Here is a 27,130-nt window from a genome sequence, read left to right as displayed (position 1 = left end):
TCTTTTCGGGGAATGCTTGCCGCTTGCGGCAACGAAGAGGGAAGGGTAACTGGTGGGGCCTATAGTTATATCAACCAGTCATCTTTTTTTTTTAAATTAGTTTGCCTAATCTCAATTTAGGCATGCACCCCTTATGTTTTTTAGGTAATAGACAAAAATGATAGGCAAATTACGTGGCACAACATGATTGGGTGGGAGGAAACTTTAGCTAATTCCTTTATGCATGCACCCCTTAAACCCTAATGTTCATAGGGGAAAGATCTACTAAAAAAATGAATTTTGCCTAAGTAGCTTAAGACTAGAAGGTATGGGGGCCGGCTTGGCCCGGCTTGGCCCGGCGCCGGACCCCCACACCGCCCCCCTGGCCCGGCTCTCAGCTCAATCGGCCACCCATAGCCGGGTGGGCCGACCCTCAATTCAAACATTTGACCGTTAATCCAACGGCTATATTAATAAAAAAAAATCAATTTCCTTTTAAATAAATACCATTATCCCAATCCATTTTTATACCAATTTCTCTCATTCTACTCCCATTCTTCTCCATTTCTCATCCTTTTTTATAAAAATACTCTATATTTTTTATACCATTCTCTCCCAAACATGAATCCATTCAACCCAAACAACCCCAACCCAAACAACCCCAACCCGAATAATCCCAATCCGAACCAACCTAATTTTTTTTCTAGTCCCGCTTACACTCCGACTATGGATCCTTCGTGGGGGGCTTCGCAATTTCCGTTTTCGGGTTTCCAACAAACACCCAACGCCTTCTCACAAATGTCTCAACTACAACAAGTTCAACAATATCAAGCGCTCCAACAAATCATGCAACGCAACACGTTTGAACAACTCCAATCCCAATCGCAACCCCCGGTTCAAGTTGAAGATGATGATGAAGAAGTCGTCCCCGAATCACCACCGCAAGAGCTCACGCGCAAAAAAAAGAAGAGGAAGGGAAAGATGGTTGAACCCGAAACCGCGCAAAAACCGAGAGCAAAGGGGAGGCAATGGACGAAAGTAGAAGAGGAGGCGCTAGCTATGGCGTATACTAAGGCCTCTAATTGCCCGATAGTCGGTATAATTTTTTTTTTATTTTCGGTTTCTATTTTTTTTATAAAATTTAATTTTTTTTTACTAATGCACTATTTTTTAAATTTTAGGAAACAACCAAACGGGTAGTAGTTTTTGGAAGAAGGCAACGGATAGGTTTAACGCGATTATGGAGCATGGGGAGGCTCGTGATGTCGAATCCGTCTCGGGCAAGTGGCGTAAAATGAGCAAAGTCATCAACAACTTTAACGCGATTTATAACCAAATTTACTTTAATCCTCCAAGCGGGAGTAACGAGCAAGATATTCTTAACCTTGCTATCGCCAAGTGGGACTCCCAAAATCCAACGCCTTTCCCGCACTTCCGAGCATGGAACGTTGTAAGGAAAGAACAAAAATGGAAGCCGGTTCCAAATGAGGTCGCAACGGCCAAACGCACTAAAACTTCCGAGTCCGGAAGCTATAGTGCGGGAGGCTCCACCGCTCGATGTCAAATTGACATAAACGACGACCCGGAAGATGACGAGGATGCGTTGCCCATTCACGAGTCGGAACGTCCCACCGGGAGGGACAAAGCAAAAAAAGAAGCGGCCGGAAAGCAAAAAGTGTCCGGCTCGAGTGGAGGTGGCGGCTCGAGTGGAGGTAGAGGCGAGAAGGCATCGTCAAAAATGGATGACTTGATAAACGAATTCCGTTCGTTCAAAGAGTTCGCGACCGAAAAGTATAGTCACAAGAAAACCGTGTCGTCCGACTATGCTCGAGCGGAAGATTTTAGGATTATGCGGTTGGATCTCGACTCGGTTCCGGAGGATGAACGTGAGGTTTATCGGAGGATGAAGGAAGAGGTGAAAAAAAAATGGACGTCGTAGGTTTTAGGAAACGTAAATTTTTTTATTTTTTATTTTCGGTTTCTTTTTTATTTTTTAGGAAATGTAATTTTTTTTTATTTTCGGTTTCTTTTTTTTTTAGGGAATGTAATTTTTTTTTTTATGGAATGAAATTATTTATGTTGTTTGATGTGGTGTTTTTTAAATTTTATAAAGTTTTTATTACCTTGGTTATTAAATTAAACAATAGAAAATTATAAAATAATGAGGTGGGGCCCCATCCTCCATCCCCCTCCATCCCTCATTTGGCTCATCCTCCACGGGCCGTCTACGTGGCGCCTACGTGGAGGCTCATCCCCGTGGTGATGAGCCGAACCATACCCACTAGTCTAAGAAGAATCGTGATCATAACATGTTACACTCCTTGTAAGTAGAAGTAAGAACATTTTGGTACTAAATCATTTTGATCCTTGTAAATAGGAGTGTTAAAATAAAATGTGGCACCACTTTTGTTTTCTAAAAAATACAACAAAAAAAATCCAGTATAAAAAAATCTAGCACAAAAAATGCAGTAAAAAATATAGCACTAAAATTCAAGTATGAAAAAATATAGCACAAAAAAATATAGCACAAAAAATATAGTACAAAAGAATATAGAACGAAAATTCAGCACAAAAAATATAGTAAAAAAATGTAGTAGAAAAAATTGTGAAAAAAAATCAAAAAAAAAACTTAACACAAATAATTTAGCACAAAAAATATAGTATAAATATCTAGCACAAAAAATGTTATACAACATAAAAATACAATACATTTTGGAGGTTTTTTATTCGTCATATTTTATATAACAATATGGTGCTCAAATTAAAGATAAAAGACGCTCGATTTTATGGTGAAATTTCTATAAAAAAATAATGTCGTATAAAAAAATTATGAACGTTTAAAAATGTGGGTGAAATATTTGCGTGTGGGGAGAGAAAGTCAATAAATAGGATTTTCACAATATACCCCTTACGCTTCTCTTTTTTTCTACATTTTTATTTTAACCATTGATTTAAAAACTAAATAGTTAAAATTTATTCTCATAACTTAGATAAAATGAACTTTTTATTTGCTCTTACCCACATCCTCTTATATTAAACTTTTTTGATGGGACAACCAATATTCATTTTTCTTTATATCAAATTTATTTAAAAAATAAACTTTTTATTTGATATTGTCCCGTATTCATATATTAAATTTTTTGATGGGACAAGCGATATTCATTTTTGTTTATACCAAATTTATCTAAAAAATATTATATATCTTATAAAATAACGAATATGTTTCTTTACCATTAGTTGTTGCTTTATACAATGATATTTTCGTCTTTCGAAAATTTAGAGGTACTCCTACTTTTTTTTTAACGGCGAACAAAATCAATCTCGAGCATTTTCGGGGCACCCACTGGACAATATCTATATATATATATATATATATATATATATATATATATATATATATATAGGGGAGGTTTATCTTGAGAACGCTAAATATTGCGAGAACTGTGAGAACGAATGAAAAAACCAATCAAAACCAATTTTTTTATACAAACCTCATTGTAATTAAGATACAACATCAAAACAAGAATTTATAACATCAAATAATTCATTTCTCATTTCAAAATCATTCTTTTTAGATTTTTTACACATGTGTAAATATAGCAGATTTACACATGTGTAAATGGCAAACTTACACATGTGTAAATTTTCTTTATTTATGAATTCACGTAAATTTAAACGTGTACATTGAATTTCTAACATTGTATTCGAATAATAATGATAAGTGTAGAAAAAAAATTTTGAATTTGAATTGTTTTTGACCAAGTTCTCATGGTTTTTTCATTTGTTCTCACGGTTCTCACAAATATTTAGCGTTCTCATTTAAACCATCCCCTACATATATATATATATATATATACACACATTACTAAATACTAATTAATTTAGAAGAAGCTTAGCCATTAAAAAAATAATTTAGAAACTTATTATTTAATCCACTAAAGTAACTAGGATTACGACCCGCCGCAATGCGACGGGGATTCTTTATTTATAACTAAGTCGATCTACGACCCACACGTTATGTTAAACCTGTCAAACGGGGTAAAAATAGACGATGTAAAAACGTTCACCCACACTCGCACGTTGCGTCGTGTTAACTCACAAAATTTAGAACTAAACGTAAAAACATTAAGCCAAAGACGCACGTTGTGATGTGTTAAGTCACAAAATTTAGAACCAAGCATAGAGCGCAAAATTTGTGGAAAATGAAAACTATAAAGGACCAAAGTTGAAAGTAAAAAAAGTTATGAGGATAGATTGTAAAAGATAAAAAGTTTTAGGTTAAAAGTAAAAAACAAATAGTTTTGGGTTAAAAGTAATTTATGAAATACTTTTGGGTGAAAACTAAAAAAAATCAATTTTTTTTTGGAAAACCCCCAAAGCCAACGTTACGACAACCATATGCATAACAATTTTTTCTTTGAAAAATCCCCAAAGCACACCCCGCGTTGCGGCGGGGCGTAAAACGGTGTCAAATAGTACTAATGTCACACAACCGTCATCGACAACCAACACTGACTCGACCTATAATATGCGTATTGCGACGAACCTGTCAAACATGGAAAAATATAGGTAAAAACATTAAACCACACATGCACGTTGCGTCGTAATAACTCGAAAATTTTAGAACTATACGTAAAACGAAAATTTGCGAAAGATGAAAAGTATAAGTGACAAAAGTTGTGAGGTTAAATTGCAAATAATGAAAAATTTTGGGTTAAAGTTAAAAAAACAAATTATGAGGGTTAAAATTGGAAAATGTACAAACCTTTGGGTTAAAACTAAAAAATCAAGTTTTTTTTTTGGGAAAACAACCAAAGCACAACTTACAAGTCCTTAGACCATGTGTGGTGGTAGAACCTTATAATGCCCCCACCATGGGGCATTATACGACACGTGGCGTCCTAGTCAGCAAGGGGGCATTATAGCAAAAGTGGTGTAGTGGGGCATTATGCCATAACCCCCATTCAATCATTTTACAATCATTTCCCAATTATTTTTTTTAATTTAAAACATAAAAAAAACTTCATTAATTTAAAAATAAAGTTACATTACTTGAAAAAAAAATAAAAAAAAAACAGAAAAAAAAACCGAAACTAAAAAAAAACAGAAAATAAAAAAAAAATACAATACTAGAAAAAAAAACTAGTTTTCATCTTCGCTTTCTTCACCCTCGCCCACTTCGTCTTCCTCGTCCTCCGTTTCTTCCTCTCCCTCAGGTGGTACGTACCGAACCGACCATGCGTGGTGTACCAAATCAACCATTAACTGGGAATGGTACGGTTCGTAACGCAACTCTCGCGCATTACTCACTCTTTCTTCCATTGACGCCTGCGGATGCTCCTGTTGAACGGCTTCTGGCACATAATTCTGGCATATCGCCTTTCCTTCGTCTTCCAAAATCATGTTGTGCATGATTATACAAGCGTACATAGCATCTCTCATTTTTTGCTTGCTCCATGCACGATAAGGATTTCTCAAGTATTGCCAGCGTTGTTTTAGAACCCCAAAGCATCTCTCAATGTCTTTTCGTGAAGACTCTTGAACCTTTTTAAAGTATGCTCTTTTGTCATCAATAGGATCACTAAACGTCTTCATGAAAATCGAATACCTAGGATAAATTCCGTCGCTCAAATAATATCCATGGGGGTAGTAGTTTCCATTTGCGTAAAACGACGCTTTTGGAGCTTTGCCAGAAATCCACTCCTCTAACAACGGCGATTGTTCAATAACATTGATATCATTGCTTGACCCGACCACGCCAAAGTAAGCCGACCAAACCCAAAGGTCCTGTGAAGCAACCGCCTGAAGAATAATAGTGGGTCCTTTTTGGTCACCACGTGTGTGTTGGCCTCGCCATGCAGTCGGGCAGTTATCCCAACGCCAATGCATGCAATCTATGCTTCCGATCATACCAGGCAAACCATGCTCGGCATTATGTACCTCGTAGATCTTTTGAAGGTCCTCCCATGTAGGCATTCTAAGATAACGCGCACCGTACACATCAATTATACCTTTATAAAAAATTATAGATAAACATAAGATTCAAAAAAAAAAAAAAAATCTAAGCATACTCGTCGTTTTAAAAAAAATAAAAGTAAAGTAGAAGAATTTATACCGCGACAAAAATGTTCCAAGCTATCTCGTGTAGTTTTCTCCGCCATTTTTAGATACTCGTCGTTGATGTCGGTAGTGTTACCATAAGCAAGGATTCGTAATGCCGACGTACACTTTTGGATACCGGTAAATCCAAGTGCCCCTCTCGCATCCGGTTTTTGTTTAAAATAATCGTAGTTGGCTTCCAAGTCGTTGACTATGCGTAGAAACAACCGCTTACTCATCCGGAAACGACGCCTAAAAACTTCGTTTGAAAATGTCAGCGCCTCGTCAAAATAGTCTTTCATCAAACGCTCGTGTGCCGCGCGTTGGTCTCGTTCAACATAGCCTCTTTTATTTTTTGGTGCTTCGGGCCGACGAGAATGGTTGACATATCGCACCGCTAGTTGACATGCACTCGTAACCGCCTCTTGCTCAAGCTCCTCATCGGTCGAACCATCGCCATCCGCAAAATACTCGTTGTAGTAAAAATTTATCATGGATGAAGAACTAGGAGAATCCATCAAGTTTTTTTTATAAATTGTGGGATTTTTTAGAGAGGTTTTGAGATTGTTTTTGTAGAAAATGAATGAGTTTTGGTTGTTTATATATATATATATATATATATATAATAGGTTTAAAAAAAAAATAAGTCAAACTAGCCGTTGGAATATAGCCGTTTGATTGGTGGTTGAATTGTGCATTAGGCGTTTTAATTTAAACGCCGGATTCATTTTTTTTGATTTAAAACGCCTCAAAACGCCCCCCGTAATGGGGATGTGGGCGTTATAGAGCGTTTTGGGGCAAAAAATTTTAAAAAAAAACGCCCCATTACGCTTGGTCTTATGCACAAAAAGTTTGCTAATTTATATAGGTTTTAATTTCAATATACGAGTTTGCTTAGTTTAGAGAAGAAAATAAATGTGTGACCAAACTATTAAATGCTACTGAAGTACCCTTGTCCTCAACTATGAAATACGTATTTATGACTGGTAGTGACAAGATTTGTAATATCTTTTTTTAAGGTGTAGATCGATCGAAAACCCACTACCGATTGCGCTTTAACCTTTTTATATCGAAAGCACAACCATCTGGGTTCGAATGAGGGGGGGTGCAGTGCAGAGCCCTTTCTCGCACCTCGTGGAAACTTAATTCCAACTGGCAGGCTCGAACCCGTGACCCCGGTTAGGAACCTTACCAAGGTGGGTAAACCTTACCACCTCACTTGCAGTTAATGGATGTTGAACCTGAGCCACATTTGAGAACTCAAGCACTTTCCACCACTAGACCACAAGGTCATTGGCTACAAGATTTGTAATATCTAACAATTATTTTAAATCACTGAAGAATTTTAATTTTTTTTTACCAATTATAAGTATAATATTGATTATTTTTTTAAACTATTATTAATTTTGAACATTGAAAAACAATTGAAGAACTTTATAACGTAGTGTAGATAAATTTAAAAAGTCAAGGTAAAAAAAACCAACATTTTGCTGAATAAATATTCAATAAATCCAAAAGTATAAATTACATAACACCTCCTCTTTTATTAAAAGGATTACTCACTTATAAAGTATAAGGTATACAATTTTTAAATGATACTTGAAATAGTTAGGAGCCAACAATTAGACAACCTTGAAAATCAGATAAACACTTGTACCTTATAATTTGACTATGTAAGCCTCATGATAAAATGTAGTTATTTTCCGTTAAAAAACACCATAAACCACGTATAAGTGTATTATACATTTATACAATCATCACAATCGTCTCTTTATAACTGATTATAAATTGAGGGATTTAAATTAATTGGGGATTTCATTGAGGGGTTTAAACTAGGGATCTATTGTGCGAGGGGACTCTCTACCGTGGACCCGGTTAAGACAACGTATGTTGAACCTCCCGACATTCGCGAATAATTCACACCTTTAAAAAAAACTGATTATATACCAAACATTCACTTACATAATCAAAATACTTACGTAAACGGGTTTTAAGAAAATAAAATTTATATTTAGGATAATGGATTTAAATAACCCCGACTTTCATCAATTGGCCGATAGCACTCACAACTTTCGATTTATACCACAATACTCACAACTTTCAACTTATTTTACTCTGGCACTCTCAAACTAACTAAACCTAAACCCAGTTAGTTGATGTCAAATGTCACGTCACTAAACAAGTGCCACATTAGATGACACATCGGCAAAAATTGCCATGTCGAATGCCACGTCAGCAAAAAATGTCATTTCACATGCAACGTCAACAAAAAAATGCTATGCCAGATGCCATATCAGCAAAAAATAACTGGGTTAAGGTTCAGTTAATTTGGAAGTGTCCGAGAAAAATAAGTTGAAAGTTAAAAGTGTTGTGGTACATTATAAATCAAAAGTTAAGAGTGTTATCGACTAATTGATAGTTAACTTTATTTAAATCTAATATTCTTTTATTTTTTTTAAATAAATAAAAAGGTTAAGATCCAAATGCTTATTTATTTAAAGCATACATACGGATCTTCCTAAAATACCCCAAAATTAATTAATTGATTCTCAATTCTAACCGTAACATGAAAAAGGTAAGATGTGAAGATAAATCCAAAACCAGGGGCAATTTCGTAACACCAACAGACCCCATAAATACATATCACCATTGAAACTCGAGCGGTAAAATAACTCTACAAAAAATCACCGACTCATAACTCGTAACAACTCATTAACTCACTAACTGTCTAACTCACACATACAAGCTGGTGTTTGTGCGTGTTCTCCACGAAGAAGATGATGACGACGACGATATTAATCCATTCAGATCACTGAATGCACTCACGTTTATTCTTCATTTCATACGGTAATCATACATTATTATATTCATATGTTCATTTGCTAGTTTTTGATTTTGAGAATTTTGATTAACGAGTATATGATGTTGTTTGTTTCAACGATTCTCGTGTGTTTTACTGTTAATCTTCTTCAATTTTGCCCTAATTTGAATGTTATTGTTCGTTATGAGTTCGAAATTCGTCTTTCAAGTGTGTGTTTAAGAAGAGTGTGATGTCGAAAGGTATAATCACATGTTTGTGCGTGTTTTGTTACGAAGAAGATGACGATGATACTAATCGATTACACTTATGTTTAGTCATCGTTTCGTACGGTAATCGTATGTTCATTTGCTAGTTTTTGATTGTGAGAATTTTAATTTACGAGTATTTGATGTTGTTTGTTTCAACGATTCTCGTGTTTTACTGTTAATAATATCTTTCAGTTTTGCCCTAATTTTGAAGGTTATTGTCTGTTATGAGTTCGAATTTCGATTTCGAGTGTGTATATGTGTTTTAATAAGAGTGTGATGTTGATTTATGGTGACTGTTGTTGATATGAATGTGATATCATTTTAATCGTTGAATCGGAAGGTATAAAGTATAAACACATGTTTAGGTATCATTTCATACGGTAATCATATTTTCATTTGTTAGATTTTGATTTTGAGGATTTCAATTTTCTAGAATGATTCTCGTGTTTTTACTGTTAATTTCTTTCAGTTTTGACCTAATTTGAATTGAATGCTATTGTCCGTTATGACTAGGAGTGTATACTGGCGGACCCGAGCTTCCTTAAACTTGAACTCGGCTCGTTTCAAGCTTTATTTCTAAAGTTAAAGCTCGGCTAGTAGGTAGTTTCTTCAAGCTCGGCTCAGTCCGGCTTGTTTATTATTTTTTTGGTTAAATGATTATTACATTTTTAAGTATTTCGTATACATATTATGTAATCAAAATTAAAAGTTTTATATATATTTAGTTATTATTATTACTATTATTATTATAATAATAATAATAATTATTATTATTATTATTATTATTATTATTATTATTATCATTATTATTTTTATTTTTCTTATCATAGTTTATTTATTTTATATTGAATAATACGTAAACTATATATATATTAAATACTAACAAAATACGTATTTTATGAATAATAAGCTCGTTTAGGCTCGTGATCCGGCTCAAGCTCGATAAGCGAAGTCTAGGCTCGGAATTGTCCAACACTCAATTATTAAACAAACTTACTTACTTTTAGGCACGATCTCATTTAGAGCACCTCCAACGGGTGGTCCCTCCGTCGGGGTGGTCCGCTCAAGCAAACCAAAGAAAGTGGTCTGGCACCGTTGGATGAGGTGGTCCGGTGGAGCAGACCGGTTTGGTTTGGAAGGAGTGGGGACCACCCACTCAAAATAGTGTTTTGTTTTATTTTTTTAGTGTATAAAGTGGGTAAAAAGTGGGGTGCGAGGTGGAGGTTTGGAATGATTTATTGTTGGAGGAAAAAATGGGGTTTGGAGTGTGGTGGTTTGAAATGATGTGGCATGTTAACTAGGCCGGTCTGTTGGATGGACCAGATTTAACTGTTGTAGATGCTCTTAGGCTATGCGGTATGGTGACCATCCTCCCTTGGAGGATGATCCGCCACGTAGGCGCCACATCATAGTCCTACACAGGATGATCAGCCATGGCAAAACACTGGAAATGGGAGGATGATCCTACCCCACTAATTATGGCAATTAAATTATTATTTTTTTATTTTTGCAAAGGAAATACATTGAAAAGGGGGTGGGTTTTGTCTTCTTCTGGATCGTCCCAAACGTCTCAAAGCCGACGGACTCGACGCCGACAGAGGGGGGCGGCGCGGTGTGTGCTTCGTCTCCGGGGCTGGACGGGTGGGGGACGCTCCCCATACCGTCTAGCCTTAAGCTTGGCTTGTTTCTAGCTTTTAGCGTGTCGATCTCGAGGAGCTCACCAGCTATTTGCTCGTTTACACCTCTAGTTATTAGTTTGACTTCGAATTTGATTTTCAAGTGAATTGCCATTTGTATTCAATTTTGATATATACGGTGGATGTTGCAGGTTCTGGAGGTGAGTAGGTGACTGTGGAATAGTGGATGATACTGTCATGTCATTTCAATCATTAAACAGAAAGGTATAATCACAAAATCTGCTCAACTCTGCTGTCATATCAATTGCTTGTTTCATTAGATATCACAATTAATATTATAATATGTTAAATTTGTTTGTTTCTACAATAACAGTGTATGAATAGAAAACTATGATCTTTTGGGAGATTCATTCATTTAGGTCCAAAAAAGCTGATTGTGAGATGAATTTCATGTTTTTGATCCCTTCGAAAAGCCCATAAAGAGTAATTGTTTGTTTGTGGTGGACACGTGGTTCAAACAGTCTTTAAGTTTCTGGTTGGGATCATGGTTCATGGTACTTTTGGATTCACTTGCTTAAAGTTTTGCCGTTTTGGAATATTCAAGCTATAATTGGTCATTGTTATTGGAATGAAATAGAAAAGAGAACTAAAAAAAACTGTAGGTTAAGTTTTTAGACTAGTGAAAGTTGAAGATTTTGTTCGGGTTATGCAAAAACAAAAACATGCCCCGAACCAAAGTTTGATATTACGCGTGTAGGTTTGGATTTTTAAATTGGTGAAACTCGAAAATTTTGGTTTGGGGGTACGTTTTTTGCGTAAAAGAAAAGCATGACCGGAGCCAAAATATGATATTACGCGTGTAGGTTTGGTTTTTAAATTAGTAAAAAAAGGAAAGTACATGGATAGTCCATGTGTTTTTCCAAAATTTTGGATTTGGTCCCTAGCTTTCTAAATGTACACGAATGGTCCCGGTGGTTTGTACTTTGTAAAGCGTTTAGTCCAACTTTTGCCAAAAGTACATGGATGATCCCTGTGGTTTGCACTTTTTAATGCATCAAGTCCGTAACTTGAACCTCCTGAAACTTTTAGATTTGTTGGTTGGGAACTAAATGTGTTACAAAGTGCAAACCACAGGGATCCTCCATGTACTTTTGGAAAGCTAGGGACCAAATCCAAAATTTTGGAAAACCACAGGGACTATCCGTGTACTTTACTCTAGTAAAACTTAAAATTTTGGTTTGGGCTATGTTTTCCGTGTAAACGAAAAGCATCACCCGAGCCAAAATTTGAGATTACACTGATAACACCTTTTCCTATGAGGATGATTTTTATTTATGGGATTATTTATTTGTTTTTTCATGCTAGGTTTCATTAACACATGCTGTTGTGCTTTATTGGACTGATTCAGTTTGTTGTTTTTTGGGCTGAAATGTCACATTGTCACAAGCCCAAAAAACCTTATAGTTTGGAGTAACCGAAACGAAACCTCGCAGAAAGTAAAGCCTATAACCAAACGATTCCAATGACCAAAAAGACGTAACATGTTCGTAGGTGTGTGAACATCTCACACGACCCGAAAACACGACATGAACCTAACACGAATTTTGTGGTTTGAGTTTAGTCTAAACGGGGTCGTTCAGTTTCGTGTTGAACCCGTTTAGCTAAACGGATTGGGTTTGTGTTAACCCATTTATATTATTTTATATTTTTTACAATATGTTTTATGTCATAGATTAAACTTGAGTGTATTTTATGCCTTAATTATAACTTAAAAATATCAACTGAAACAAGATTTTATAACTAAAATGTAAATGCATTATATACACTTGTGTTTTTTTGTAGTAAAATTAAATTTTAATATATTAGTTAGCGAAAAAAATAAAAAAATCGGGTTGAACGGATCATGTTCAGATCAACCCGTGAGTATTCGGGTCATGTTCAGGTTCATATGTATGACACAATTTTCGCGTTCGGGCCGGGTTGAACCCAGGAACACGGCCCATGCACTTTCCATTGTAGAAAAACCATTTACTGTGGAGTTGTCAGTGACTTGAAAACCTCTTTGCTGGTAAAAGAAGAGATTTTTCTCAAATTTGGAGGTATTCAATAGACAGTTACATCACAACTGAATTAATTTGTTTGCTTGTAAGTTGATAAGGAATCTAAACATGTGGTGGGGGTAGAGAGTCACAAACACAAGAATGCAAATCAATTTTCTTCTTACATTTTTTCATATAAAGTGAGTGTTGGATGCTTGTTATTCACATTTGCCTTTAAAAGCAATCATGAAAATCGGTTTGATTATCTGATACGTATATTTAAGGAAATATTATAGTATTATTTCTTTTTTAGGGATCATCAAGTAGAAAAGGGAACATGGGGAAGGTAGAGAAGGTGGTTGTTGCGGTTAAAGCTTCTAAGGAAATCCCGAAAACCGCTTTGGTTTGGGCGTTAACTCACGTGGCTCAACCGGGGCATTGCGTTACATTGCTCGTGGTCTGCCATTCGCAAAGCACCGGTAATACGCTTCTTCGTGTTGTCAGGTTCGGGCTGGCGGTTCATATAATTCAACCCAGCTAACTTATCGTGGACTGTAATCCGAACATGACCCATGTAACCTAATGATCAAACTAAGCCTGTAAACGAACCGAACGTTCATGAACTTGTTCGTTTATTTAACAAACGAACGAAACGAATGGATATGAACACACGTTTTGTTCGTTCATTTATTTACATTTGTTTATGTTTGTTCGTTTATGTTCGTTTCAATTTAAATACATAAGTAGTTATATCTATATAAGTATTAAACATAAAAGGAACTTTCTAACTACTTATATAAATATAACTAACTGATAATTGGGCTTTCTAGTAATAAAAATAGGTTTATGTTTAGTAAATTATGTTCATTTGTGTTCATTTATGTTTTTTTAATTATGTTCACTTGTGTTGTTTATTGTTTGTTAAATTATGTTCATTTAAGTTTGTTTATGTTCGTGAACTGTTTGTTTAGGTTTTAAACGAACGAACATAAACGAACATGAACATTCTTATTTTCTTAATAAACGAACACGAACAGAAAAACGTGTTCGATTTTATGTTCGTGTTCGTTCGGTTCATTTAAATGGATTGGCAGGTCAACTTGTTTTGTAAAACAACAAAAACATAAAATGTTGTGAAACAAAAACAACATAAAATTTTATAATTGTAGGTCATATGTTGTTAACCGAACAAGTGGTAGGTAAAGTAACATAATAACACTTGTTTTTATCTCCATAGGCAGAAAGCTGTGGGCTTTTCCAAGATTTTCAGGAGATTGTGCTAGTGTTCACCGGAAGTCTATTGCGGAAACAAGTTCAGATCAGAAAGTCGATATTACTGATTCTTGCTCGCAAATGATTCTTCAACTTCATAATGTGTATGATCCAAATAAGGTACATGACTGGTTGACCAAGGATCATTAATGGCTTTTGACTTTACCAGTAAATATTTGCCTATTTTCTCATAGGTAAATGTGAAGATTAAAGTTGTTTCTGGAACACAATGTGGAGTAGTTGCTGCAGAGGCCAAAAAAATACATGCTAGTTGGGTCGTTTTGGACAAGTAATATTTCAAAAATATCTTAAGATTCCTCATTAATGTAGTTATGTTGATTCTTAAAGGTGCGGGTCCTGCAAGTTGGGTAACATGCATAGTTGTTAATAGCGCTCATAGCCGGCACCATAGTTGTCTATTAGACAGAATTAAAGGCAGAGATTTACATGATCATATATTATTTACCATTGATTTATTTCATTGATTGTACATGATTTACTTTCCTTGTAATAGCTAGGCAATGCTCCTATTTATAGGTCTTCTTTGTTTCACAAATAACATCAATAACAATACACGGTTTATCTTGGTATCAGAGCCAAGTAAACCCTAATCTAAACAGCCGACCAACATTCGGCAGCCGACCAACCTTCGGCCTTCTCTTCAGCCCTTACTCCACCCATGGCAGCCATCACCGCCCTAACTGCAACAGAGAAAACAACCTTGAACTCCCATAAATTCGCATTCAGCCTAACACCCACAAACTATGGTCATTGGAAAGCCATGATCGAACCCTTCTTCATCTGCAACAACCTATACGGTTACATAGATGGAACCATACCCTGCCCAGCCAAAACTGTTACATCAGGCTCCACCACATCTGACAACCCTAGTTATCCCCACTGGATAACGAATGATGCCCACATCCGCATGATCCTCACCTCCACCATTTCTGAAGCCGCCTTCCAGCATGTTCAAGGTCAAACCTCCAGAGAAGTCTGGCTCTCTCTGGAACGTGCTTATGCTCCAAACACCTCTTCACGTGAGTACACTTTAAAAACCCAACTTCTTAGAATAATGATGAAGGGAGATGAAAAACCAACCGAATACCTCACTAGAGCACAGGAATACGCCTCTGCTCTTGCAAACATTGGTGAACCTATGAAGGACAAAGACCTTGTTATGCTCGTTATATCGGGCCTCAGGGAGGAATACCACGGCCTCAAATCTAATCTTTTGACCCGGCAACCACCTGTAGCTTTTAACGAACTTCATGGTCTTCTTCACGATCACGACTACATGCTTAGTGTTCATCGGAGCCCATCAAACACTGCTGCCCCACCACAGGCTTTTGCAGCCTCAACCGAAATCAATCAACCCAACCTCAATGCTGTCCAATCTCAACTTTCTAACCTTCAACTTCTAGCCAATCAACTGGGGTATCAACTCAACCCTCTTTCATCCTCTACCCCGCAACCACAAGCCAATTATACTACTCGCTCCTTTTCTGGCTCCAACAGCAACCGGGGCCAACGTCGTGGTAATTTTCGAGGTAACTCACGTGGTGCTTCCAACAGGAACCGTGACAGCCGTGATACTGGCCCTTCTAACAAGTTTTCATGGGCATCCACACAACAAATGGTGTACGGTCACTGCAACAGGTGTGGGATAGGTCATATTCCATCCCAATGTCCTAATCAGCCAGCTTCTTCCTCATCTAGGCAGCCTACTCAGGCGAACTTTGCTAATTTTTCAGATGTTGGATCACAATATGATATGTGGAAACCTGATACCGGCTGCAACCAGACCGCAACTCCTGACTTGTCAAGCCTTGACCACTCCGAATGTTATCACGGTAATGACTCACTCCATGTTGGCGACGGTAATCCTCTTCCTATTTTCCATATTGGCTCATCAAAATTCTACTCACCCAACAAAACCTTTAATCTATCTAATATTCTACATGTACCAAACCTAAAACAAAACCTTTTATCTGTCCAACAATTTTGTCTTGAAAATAACGTCTTCTTTGAATTTCACTCTTCCTTTTTTGTTGTGAAGGACGAGTCTACACACACTACCCTCCTAACGGGTCCAAGTGAGAACGGTCTTTATACTCTTCGCCTCCCCAGGTTCAAGTCCATTCCAAAGCTTGCATTCACATCCATCAAAGCTCCCTCTACTGTTTGGCATCAACGCCTCGGTCATCCTCATCAACGTGTTTTTGATACTGTTATTTCCAGTTTTTCTTTACCTGTTACTACCAAACGTTGTTCTTCTTTATGTACTGCATGCCAATTAGGAAAATCTTCTAAACTTTGTTTACCTCTTTCTAATTTTCGCAGCCATAATGTTTTGGATTTGGTATATTGTGATGTTTGGGGGCCCTCGCCCACATTGTCCAATGATGGTTATCAATTTTTTCTATTATGCGTTGATCATCATTCACGTTTTATGTGGTACTTTCCCTTGACGAAAAAATCTGATGTCTATACCACTTTTAAAAACTTCTTAACCATGGTCGAAAGACAATTTAATACCAAACTTAAAAGTGTTCAAACTGATTGGGGAGGAGAATTCCGAAACTTATCACCCTTTTTTACCTCCCTTGGCATCATTCATCGACGCTCTTGTCCATATACCAGTGCCCAAAACGGAACCGTTGAGCGTCGAAATCGCCACGTTGTTGAAACAGGTCTCACCCTCCTAGCCCAAGCCAATCTCCCACAAAGATTCTGGCACTACGCCTTTGAAACAGCCGTCTATCTCATAAACCGTCTTCCTTCCCGCACTTCCTCCAATAAATCTCCTTACCAACAACCACAACCGCAAACCAGATTACACCTTCCTGCGTGTCTTTGGTTGTCAATGCTTTCCCTACTTGCGCTCCTATAACCATCACAAAATGGACTTCCGTTCTACACCATGTGTCTTTCTTGGTTATAGTCCATCTCACCACGGTTATCGGTGCTTCGATCTTGCCACCGAGCGCATTTACATTGCCCGGTACGTTCGTTTCAATGAACACGTCTTTCCCTATAACCCTCCCCAACCTTCACCTACTCCAACTATACCCACCCCCGTCTCCATATTTCCAGACCCACCTCCTTGCTTCACTGATGAACAATCGGCCCCACAATCACCACCCTCCACCACTCAAAACCATTCAAACTCCAACCCACCCTCGTCCGAACCAGCCTCAGCTCAATCAGCCCCGGCTCAAGCTGAACCAGCCTCGGCTCAAGCTGACTCGGCTCCACCAGCCTCGGCTCAACCAGCCTCGGCTCCATCAGTCTCAACTCAACCTCAAACCGGCCCATCCTCGAACTTTCCAACCCCACCTCCTCGTCCTAGACCATCTAATCTAAGACAAAACCCAAAACAAACACAGTTCTACACTCCATCTGCCTATTCTGCCACCACTTCTTCCAACCCTCCCGTTCCCACTACCTTTACCGCTGCCAACACATCTCCTGAGTGGCGTCATGCCATGAACCAGGAGTATCAAGCGCTTCTCAAGAACGGAACTTGGTCCTTGGTCCCTTATGATAATCACTCTAACTTAATTGATTGCAAGTGGGTTTACAGGTTAAAGTCGGATGCCCAGGGGAAACTCACTCGCTACAAAGCCAGACTCGTGGCAAAGGGTTTTCATCAAAAACCTGGTGTTGATTATCATGAAACATTCAGTCCTGTCATCAAGCCGACAACAATCAGAGTAATTTTATCTCTTGCTGTTACTCAACAATGGCCTCTTCGCCAACTCGATGTGGAAAATGCCTTTCTTCATGGTGATATTTCTGAGACTATATACATGAAACAGCCTCCAGGTTTTGCAGACCCCAGCAAACCTAACCATGTATGCTTACTCCATCGATCTCTATATGGGCTCAAAAAAGCGCCCAGAGCCTGGTTCCATCGGCTTTCCACTGTTCTACAGCAGCTGGGTTTTCGAGGGTCCAAAACGGATCCCTCCCTCTTTATTCTCAAACACGGTGCAACCTTGGTTTACATTCTGGTTTATGTCGATGATATTATCATCACTGGCAACAACAACTCGGCTATCTCAGGTATCATTAAGCAATTAAATGCCTCTTTTGCTATAAAAGACTTGGGCCAACTTCACTACTTCTTGGGAATTGAAGTTCTCCACCATCAGAAAAATGTTTTGTTGTCGCAACGAAAGTACATCTTGGATATTCTACAACGTGCTGGCCTTTCAGACTGCAAACCAGTGAATTCTCCTATGAGCACCTCTCAGGTATTAACACTTGATGACAGTCCCCTTTTATCAGATCCAACAAAGTATCGTCAAATCGTGGGCGCCTTACAATACTCTACTCTCTCCCGACCTGACATTGCCTTTGCGGTAAACAAAGTGTGTCAGTTCATGCATGCGCCCACCGAGAATCACTGGTCTGCTGTCAAACGAATTCTTCGTTACCTGAAAGGCACGTCTGATCTCGGTCTTCTTATTCGTCACAACTCAAGCTCTTTACTCCATGCCTTCACCGATGCACACTGGCAGGATACTGTCATCAACGCATTTTCTGACTCTGACTGGGCTGGATGTCCTGTCGATCGTCGGTCGACGGGGGGATTTGCAGTTTATCTGGGCTCGAATCTCATTTCCTGGACCGCTCGCAAACAAAGAACTGTGTCCAGGTCTTCAACCGAATCAGAATATAAAGCTCTTGCTGATACTGTTGCAGAACTACTCTGGCTGAAGGCACTTTTACATGAGCTCGGGACTTCCTCAAAAATCTCACCCACACTGTGGTGTGATAATCTTGGAGCCACCTACCTCTCAGCTAATCCTGTGTTTCATGCTCGTACAAAGCATGTTGAAGTCGACTATCATTTTGTTCGTGAACAGGTAACTCAAGGACAGCTCAATGTAAAGTTTATCTCCACCAATGACCAGATTGCTGATGTCTTTACCAAGCCGCTATCCTCACAAAGATTCATCTTTCTACGATCCAAGTTGCAGGTCGCTCCCCGCCCTTAACTTGCGGGGGAATATTAGACAGAATTAAAGGCAGAGATTTACATGATCATATATTATTTACCATTGATTTATTTCATTGATTGTACATGATTTACTTTCCTTGTAATAGCTAGGCAATGCTCCTATTTATAGGTCTTCTTTGTTTCACAAATAACATCAATAACAATACACGGTTTATCTTTGTCAATAGCGGCTATAGCGACCGCTATAGCGCGCTACGTAGCGAGGAGACCAAGTGTGGCTATCTGGGTCATAGCGACCAATAGCGTGAATAGCGACAAATAGTTATTTTTTTTTTGATGTAAATAGCAATTAGATTTACCTACCAATAGCTTTGCTATTTGTGGGACTTACCGGGTACTGTCGTTGTTGTTGTTGTATAAAATAGCTGGATTTATAGATTTTTGTTAAATATACATGTAAAATAGCATATATACCAAGGTATTTTGATATAATATACATATAAAAATTTTCAAAATTCCTTTTCTAGTGTATTGCTATTTGTCGCTATTCGCTATGTAGCATATAGGTCCCTTGTCGCTATTTGTCGCTATTCACTATTAACAACTATGGCCGGCACCATAGCGAATAGCGTTGTTTAGCGCTCATGTGTCGCTATCTGATTTTGGCGCCTCCAGAGTGAGAAAATAGCAGAATTTTAGGTTTTTCTTTAAATATCAATAGCGATATAGATATAATATACGTATGCAATAGCATGATTTTAGGTGTTTTGTTAAATATACATATCAAAACAGTATATCTGGATATAATATACATATAAAATATTTCTAAAATTTTCTTCCAAGGATATGGCTAAACATAAATAAGCACCCACTATTTCATCGCTATCGCTACGTAGCGTATAAGTAGCTTGTCACTATCGTCCGCTATTCGCTAGTAACATGTCAAAATGCATGCTTCTTTTGGTATTGGTCGAACTTGGTGGTCTGAGTTGACCCAAATCATTTTAAAATTAGTATAAATAACTTGTAATTCATCTATGATTACCATAACTTTGTTGTTTTTTATAGTAATCTAATCTAATATTCCAATTAAAAGAGTTAAATGCCATTTTAGTCCCTGTGGTTTGGGCCATTTTGCCAGTTTAGTCCAAAGGTTTCATTTTTAACCTGTGGGTCCAAAAAGGTTTCACAGTTGCCATTTTAGTCCACTTGGTTAACTTCATCCATTTTTTCTGTTAACGAGAAAGCCAATTCGGTCATTTTATATGGCTGAATTGCCCTTTTAGTTAACAGAATTACATACAAAATGGCCGAATTGGCCTTCTCGTTAACAGAAAAAATGGATGAAGTTAACCAAGTGGACTAAAATGGCAACTGTGAAACCTTTTTGGACCCACAGGTTAAAAATGAAATCTTTGGACTAAACTGGCAAAATGGCCCAAACCACAGGGACTAAAATGGCATTTAACTCCAATTAAAATATTTAGAAGGTTCTACGCATTAAGAGTATCATGTAGTCGATATCACCCTGTTTGTTTTGTTTTCTTTTAAGCTACATTATTTACCCGTTTGACCCATTATCGATAACAAAATGTGAGTTAAACCATCCACCTCTACTGATTATATTTATATATATATATATATGTTATGATGGTGTATATGTTACTTGCAGAAATCTTAAACATGAACAGAAGTCATGTATGGAAGAATTGCAATGCAACGTTGTCATAATGAAGAAATCACAGCCAAAAGTTCTTCGCTTAAGTTTAACTGGATCTCCGGTAAACGAAACCAAACCGAATTGTCCAACACTTTCCAGTGCAGAAAAATCATCCGAAAATCAAGAAATTAACAAGATAAACAACAACTCAAAACCCGTTGTTACTCCAACAAGTAGTCCTGAAATATTCACTACAACAGATGAATTATTGACCGAAAAAGAAAATGTCGATATCACTGAATCAAGTTCAGATTCCGAAAACGAGAATCTATCATCGTCTTCGTCTAACTTAACGTTTCCGCCATGGGTTTCTAGCATCATAACGTCAAGTTATCGATCTTCAAACCGTAAAACTACGACAAACAAACGAAACGAGACGGAATTTACTGGTAGTGTTAGAGAAGCAATATCGTTATCAAAAACCACACCGTCGTGCCCACCTCCCTTATGTTCAATATGTTTACACAAAGCACCTATTGTCGTAAAACCGCCACGTTGGTTCACTTACGCTGAGCTGGAGCTTGCTACAGGCGGGTTTTCTAAAGCGAATTTCTTAGCGGAAGGTGGGTTTGGGTCTGTTCACAGAGGCATACTGCCAGATGGGCAGGCGGTTGCAGTAAAACAACATAAATTGGCGAGTTGTCAGGGTGATAAAGAGTTCTGCTCGGAAGTTGAGGTGCTTAGCTGTGCTCAGCACCGAAATGTGGTTATGTTGATCGGATTTTGTGTTGAAGATGGAAAGAGGTTGTTAGTTTATGAATATGTTTGCAACAGATCATTGGATTTTCATCTTTACGGTACGTCCTATAATTACCAGTCTCATATAATATGCACGGGTCAAACGGGCTTGTGTTGAAAGGGATCATAACTTAGTATGTGTCAGAAAGGGTCCATTTTATGAAATAATCTGGGGCTAATTTCATAGAATAGCAATGCACGTAGGTTTGTGGTCTGTTTTGGTTACTATACTCAATAGTATTCACACCTAATTGTATCTTTTCAAAATGGGCTAGGTTGGTTTTTGGAGGAAACTGGTACAAGCATTTAGTTTTGCAATTTTCGTTCAAAGGTTTGTTTTTCCGCATCTGGATAAGGTTTGAAATCTTGCCATTTTCATCCGTCTCGTTAAGTCCATCCATTTTTCTCCATTACGTCGAGGATATTTCAGTTTTTTATGCTAACTCAAAGGGCAATTCGGTCTTTTACACTTTATGTAAAAAGACTGAATACCCCTGAAAAAGACCGAATTGCCCTTTAAGTTAACAAAAAAGAAGGTAATACCCCTGACTTAAGAGAAAAATGAATGAAGTTAAGGAGCCGGATGAAAATGGCAAGATTTCAAACCTTTTGGATACAGATGCGGAAAAACAAACTTTTGGACGAAAGTCGCAAAACTGGGCAAACTTCATGGACGAAAATGGCATTTTACTCGTTACAATATTAATATTATACTTTTTTAAACAAATAGATATAATATAGTACTTATTGTTATCATTAATTTGGTAATTTATATGGGGGCTTAATGTGGTGAACCAGGATGTCGTCAAGTCCCATTAGAGTGGTCTTCGCGCCAAAAGATTGCAGTGGGAGCTGCACGAGGACTGAGATACCTTCATGAAGAATGCAGAGTAGGTTGCATTGTTCATCGTGATGTGCGGCCTAACAACATACTAGTTACCCATGATTTTGAACCTATGGTGAGCATTTAGCTATGCAGTTAATATCGGTGATATATCGGTTATCGGCCCCCATGTAAAATATCGGTACCGATAAATTGACCGATATTTTCTTAGTTTTACCATTCTCCTTTCTTCTTATTGCTGCTATTAGGGTTTTAAGTCTTAATTGTTTGTGTTTTAAGTCTTAATCAGTTCCTACCTGCTAAATTTGTTAGTGTTCGATGAGAAGTTTGTTTATGTCCGTTTATTTAGTAAAGGAACGGACATGAAAACATGTCTCATACGCTCATTTATGTTCGTGAGTTTTTGTTTAAACCTGTTCATTTATGTTCGTGAACGTTCGTTCGCTTATGTTCATTAATTTACGTTGTTTGCTTAATTTCGTTCATTAATATATTCATTTAATATTGTTAGGCCCATTACAATTTAGTGTAGTTTATGAATTTAAAATATGACCCGTTACAGTTTAGTCTAGTTTTATTATCTTTTTTAGGCCCAAGACATAGTTACCTGTGTTTTTAATTTTAATTGGTATTAGCTTAGTTATGTTTGTTTATCTTTGTTTAGTAACATTTGTTCGTTTGTTTAGTAACATTCGTTCGTTTACGCTCGTGAACTGTTTGTTTATACTAATAACGAACAAACATAAATGAACACGAACACATATATTTTCTTAACAAACAAACACGAACAAGAAAACCCCGTTCGTTTAATTGTTTGTGTTCAATCATTTGTTCGCTACAAAGGATATGGAATTTGTGTATATATAAATTTTGGCACTCAAAAGTTTATGGACTTGTAAGAATTCTATGTGATACCAAAGATAACTTTTTTTCTTCTCAAAGATGTTTTTTTTTTTTTTAATTTTCTTTACTTAAAAAGCAGTATTGTTATTACTTAATTTTGCAAGGTTGGGGACTTTGGGCTAGCCAGGTGGCAGCCCGATGGAGATACAGGGGAATCAACCCGAGTAATCGGAACTTTCGGGTAATTCGTTAATGCATTTGTTATTATGTCCCTTTGCACCGTCTCCATTATATCGTAAATAAATAATCTATCTTTAAACCGGTTTAGATATCTAGCTCCAGAGTATGCAGAAAGTGGCCAGATCACTGAAAAAGCGGATGTATATTCCTTCGGGGTTGTGTTGATGGAACTTGTGTCTGGAAGAAAAGCAGTTGATCTTAATCGACCCAAGGGCCAGCAATGCCTCACGGAATGGGTGAGTTTTAGATGTCGGTTGAAGTTACAATTGGTATTTTGATCCGTTTAGCTAGAAACGCTTTGATTTGGGTGATATATTATCTCTTAACGGGTTAAGCTAAAAGATTTAGCTACAAAGGATACGGGTCAAATGGGTCCCTTTGAAAAGTATTCGAATGCAGAGAACCTCCAAAACGCTTTGATTTCAGATATTAGATTTTTTAAGAGTAAAGTACACGGATGGTCTTTGTGGTTAACCCAAATTTTGTATTTAGTCCCTAGTTTTTTAAAAGTACACGGATGGTCCATGTTTAGTGACTAAATGCGTTACAAAGTGCATACAACAGGGACCATCCATGTACATTTGGCAAAAGTTGGGGATTAAATGCGTTACAAAGTGCTAACCAGAAGGACCATCCCTGTACTTTAAAAAAGCTTGGGACTAAATCCAAAATTTTGGTTAACCACAGGGACCATGACCATCCGTATACTTACTCTTTTTTAATAATAAGTTATAGCTTTTTCAGTCTTATTTAACACATTGGTAATGCATGAAGTTCAAAAATCGGATTATAAAAAGTGTATGTAGGTCGATCCAACCCGACCCGATTGGATTCACACTAAAAATTTACCTGTTTTAACGGGTTATCGGTTATCCACCTCTAGTTTAAGTATCAAAGTGATAGTAACTTGCACTACCGCAATTCAATCTAAAATAATTCAATCAAAAATCGGAGAAAACCGTGAGTGTCATGGATTCAACTTTCAAGTCCAAATAAAAGCAAAACGATCACTTTTACTAAAGAAAATGGGTGGGTCGGATAACAAGTCAATGGGTTATATTTTAGTCCATGTTGGAATGGGTTTGGTCGGGTTGACCTCTAAAGTGTAAACCCTCTTTATTCATTCTTTCAAGAGTAAAGTACACAGATGGTCCTTGTGATTCATCAAAAAATTGGATTTGGTCCTTAGCTTTCTAAAAGTATGCAGATGGTCCTTGTGGTTTGCACTTTGTAACACATTTAGTCCCCAGCTTTTTCCAAAAGTACATGGATGGTCCCTGTGTTTTGCACTTTGTAATGCATTTACTCCCTAACTAAGACATGCGAAAACCTTTAGATTTGTTGGTTGGGGACTAAGTGTGTTACAAAATGCAAACCACAGGGACCATCCGTGTACTTTTGGAAAGCTAGGGATCAAATCCAAAATTTTGGTAAGCCACATGGACCATATCCATGTACTTTACTTTATCTTCTAAATAAAGCGATTTAGAAGGTTGTATCATGTATGCATTAAAACACACTTTATACGACTTTGACACATTCATAGATTAGCCAATTTAACCGAAACGTTTATTCATGATTTGGTTAATCCGTTGATCTATGATAGGCTCGCCCATTGTTGGAAGAAGATGCTGTTAACGAGTTAGTTGACCCGCGGTTAGGAAACTGTTATTCAGAAGATGAGGTTCATTGCATGTTGCAAGCCGCTTCTTTATGTATTAAAAGGGATCCTCATTTACGGCCTAAAATGTCACAGGTAATTCTTCATTAATCAAGATTCATTTTTTTGTGCATTTAATTGGAATTACAAAATATATTAATATAGCCAACTTGTAGTTATATTCAAATGAGTAGATTACGTTTTTGGCCCCTGTGGTTATATCACTTTTACTATATTAGCCCAAAATAAGAATTTTTAACATATCTGCCCGCATGGTCTCTATAACTAACCATTTTGGCCCCTAAGTCTAACCGTTTTGGCCCCCATGGTCTCTATAACTAACCATTTTGGCCCCCATGATCTCTAGACTTAGGGGCCAAAATGGTTAGTTATAGAGACCATGGGAGCAAATATGTTAAAAATTCTTATTTTTGGCTAATATAGTAAAAGTGATATAACCACAGGGGCCAAAAACGTAATTTACTCTATTCAAATATAGAAAAGGTTAATTACTTTTGTAATCAAGATTTGTTTTTTTGTGCATTTAAGTTGAATTACAAAATATAAGAATATAGCCAACTTCTAAAACTCTTTACTAAAAGTTAATTACTTTTGTAATCATTTAAGTTCTAATCATAGATAAAATTTATGCATGTTTGTTGCAAATAGAAAAAAAATGTGAGGGTCAACACATCATGTTTGACTTTTTTTAAAAAACTGCACGACCCGCTCATTTGACTTGTTTTTTTATATTATTTTAAAAATTGCTCATCTATTTTTCTGCAACAATAAATTGTTTTGAGGGTGTTTGGGATTGTTCATCTGTGACTGCATATACTAGGGATGGGCTTTTTTTCCCAAATACATGTACTCGTACCTGTACCGTACCCGTACCTGTACCCGTACCGATTTTAGGTATTTGGTAAATGTATCGGTACCCGGTTTTATTGATTTTGGTATTCGGTACTTTCGGTATTGGTACGGGTACGGGTACGGGTAAAAATGGGTACTATACCTTTAAAAGTTTTTTTATATTATGTTTTATTTCATATTATGGTATTTATAGTGTACTTGTATTGATTTTACCTATATGGTACCCGTATCGTATTGGTACTCGTACCAATTTTACCTATTTGGTACTCGTACTATATTGGTACTCATGTCAATTTTACCTATTTAGTACTCATACAAGTGGTCAAAAAGTAAATAAAAACAAAATGGTACCAAACAGGTACTGTACCGAAAATACCCGTACCAGTACCCGTACTCGTACCCGTACCGTACCTATATATTTGGTACGGTATTTGGTACCTAGTTTTGTTCAAATTCGGTACCGGTATTTTCGGTACTGGTACGGGTATAGGTACGGGTACTGTACCAATCCCATCCCTAGCATATACTAAACAGCTTGTTTTGAAAAGCGACAAGTGGATAAGAAGCATACTTATAAGCAATTCAAACGCATTCTTATTTGTTTGATTCTTCCTAAACCTTAAACATTGGATTTAAGGTGCTACGCATATTAGAGGGCGACTTAGTCATGTCATCCAGCCACACGTCATCTCCAATGTGTGAAGTGGTTAAACGAAGCGATATGAGGTGGACCAATCAACAACATTACCCCGGATTGCTTTTGACCAAGTCAATGGAAAGGTTTAACGGCAAACGTTCATTGGACTCTAGTAGACCATCTTCTTGGGAAGTAAGATAAGACCAAGATTTGAAGCACAGAAGCCAATCTAGGCATCTAATCTATATATACATTAGTACCCCTATGGTTTTGGTAATTACTTGTGGGTTATTATATTTAAGGCCAATTATTTTCTTTACTTGTCAAGCAATCATGTTAGTAGCCGTTGCCACTAGAAAACATATCCTTCGCTAAATATAATATCTGTCGGTGTCGGTGAAGTTTGATCTATTGGTTGAACTATTAAGACTATGTTTGGCCATTTTGATACTTTCATAAATAATTAAAGTTCTAAACATAATTTGGAAGTCTACATTAGAAAAATAATAGA

At 37.1% G+C, this 27,130-nt stretch overlaps 2 protein-coding genes across 4 annotated transcripts; one reads left to right on the top strand and one right to left on the bottom strand.

The window, feature by feature from the left end:
* Window positions 1-5,281: 5,281 nt before the first annotated feature.
* LOC118491303 lies at window positions 5,282-6,331 on the bottom strand. The gene is made up of 3 exons (XM_035988939.1): window positions 6,095-6,331; window positions 5,588-5,990; window positions 5,282-5,369 (listed from the first exon to the last, which is right to left on the bottom strand). The coding sequence occupies exons 1-3, from the start codon at window positions 6,315-6,317 to the stop codon at window positions 5,282-5,284; spliced, it is 714 nt and encodes a 237-aa protein (XP_035844832.1). The 5' UTR covers window positions 6,318-6,331.
* Window positions 6,332-8,757: 2,426 nt separating this feature from the next.
* Window positions 8,758-27,030, top strand: LOC118491693 (inactive protein kinase SELMODRAFT_444075-like). Of its 3 annotated transcripts, XM_035989668.1 has the most exons (12): window positions 8,758-8,925; window positions 9,661-9,747; window positions 10,976-11,048; window positions 13,137-13,302; window positions 14,061-14,215; window positions 14,290-14,384; window positions 20,737-21,581; window positions 22,321-22,481; window positions 23,374-23,450; window positions 23,538-23,685; window positions 25,056-25,205; window positions 26,620-27,030. In XM_035989668.1, exons 3-12 carry the CDS (start codon window positions 11,022-11,024, stop codon window positions 26,818-26,820), a joined length of 2,025 nt encoding a protein of 674 aa, XP_035845561.1. In that variant the 5' UTR covers window positions 8,758-8,925; window positions 9,661-9,747; window positions 10,976-11,021; the 3' UTR covers window positions 26,821-27,030. The 3 variants fall into 3 exon arrangements, with proteins under 3 accessions (XP_035845561.1, XP_035845559.1, XP_035845560.1); XM_035989666.1 differs by lacking the exon at window positions 9,661-9,747; XM_035989667.1 differs by lacking the exons at window positions 8,758-8,925; window positions 9,661-9,747 and adding an exon at window positions 10,576-10,894.
* The last annotated feature ends 100 nt before the right edge of the window (window positions 27,031-27,130 follow it).

The sequence above is a fragment of the Helianthus annuus genome, chromosome 4 (genome assembly GCF_002127325.2).
Source record: "Helianthus annuus cultivar XRQ/B chromosome 4, HanXRQr2.0-SUNRISE, whole genome shotgun sequence".
NCBI lineage: Eukaryota > Viridiplantae > Streptophyta > Magnoliopsida > Asterales > Asteraceae > Helianthus > Helianthus annuus.
Note: the sequence above shows the minus strand (reverse complement) of the source record. Positions and strands in the feature narration are given on the sequence as shown.

What these genes read in the sequence shown, in the direction of transcription:
- LOC118491303 (XM_035988939.1), bottom strand. Translation starts at nt 6,317, where the DNA reads ATGAGTAAGCGGTTGTTTCTACGCATAGTCAACGACTTGGAAGCCAAC. An exon ending in CTTGGAACATTTTTGTCGCG is followed by an intron (nt 5,991 to 6,094) that starts GTATAAATTCTT and finishes TTTTTTATAAAG; the next exon opens with GTATAATTGATGTGTACGGT. An exon ending in AGCGACGGAATTTATCCTAG is followed by an intron (nt 5,370 to 5,587) that starts GTATTCGATTTT and finishes TGATTTTGGAAG; the next exon opens with ACGAAGGAAAGGCGATATGC.
- LOC118491693 (XM_035989666.1), top strand. Translation starts at nt 11,022, where the DNA reads ATGTCATTTCAATCATTAAACAGAAAG. An exon ending in ATTGGATTTTCATCTTTACG is followed by an intron (nt 21,582 to 22,320) that starts GTACGTCCTATA and finishes GTGGTGAACCAG; the next exon opens with GATGTCGTCAAGTCCCATTA. An exon ending in CGAGTAATCGGAACTTTCGG is followed by an intron (nt 23,451 to 23,537) that starts GTAATTCGTTAA and finishes AAACCGGTTTAG; the next exon opens with ATATCTAGCTCCAGAGTATG.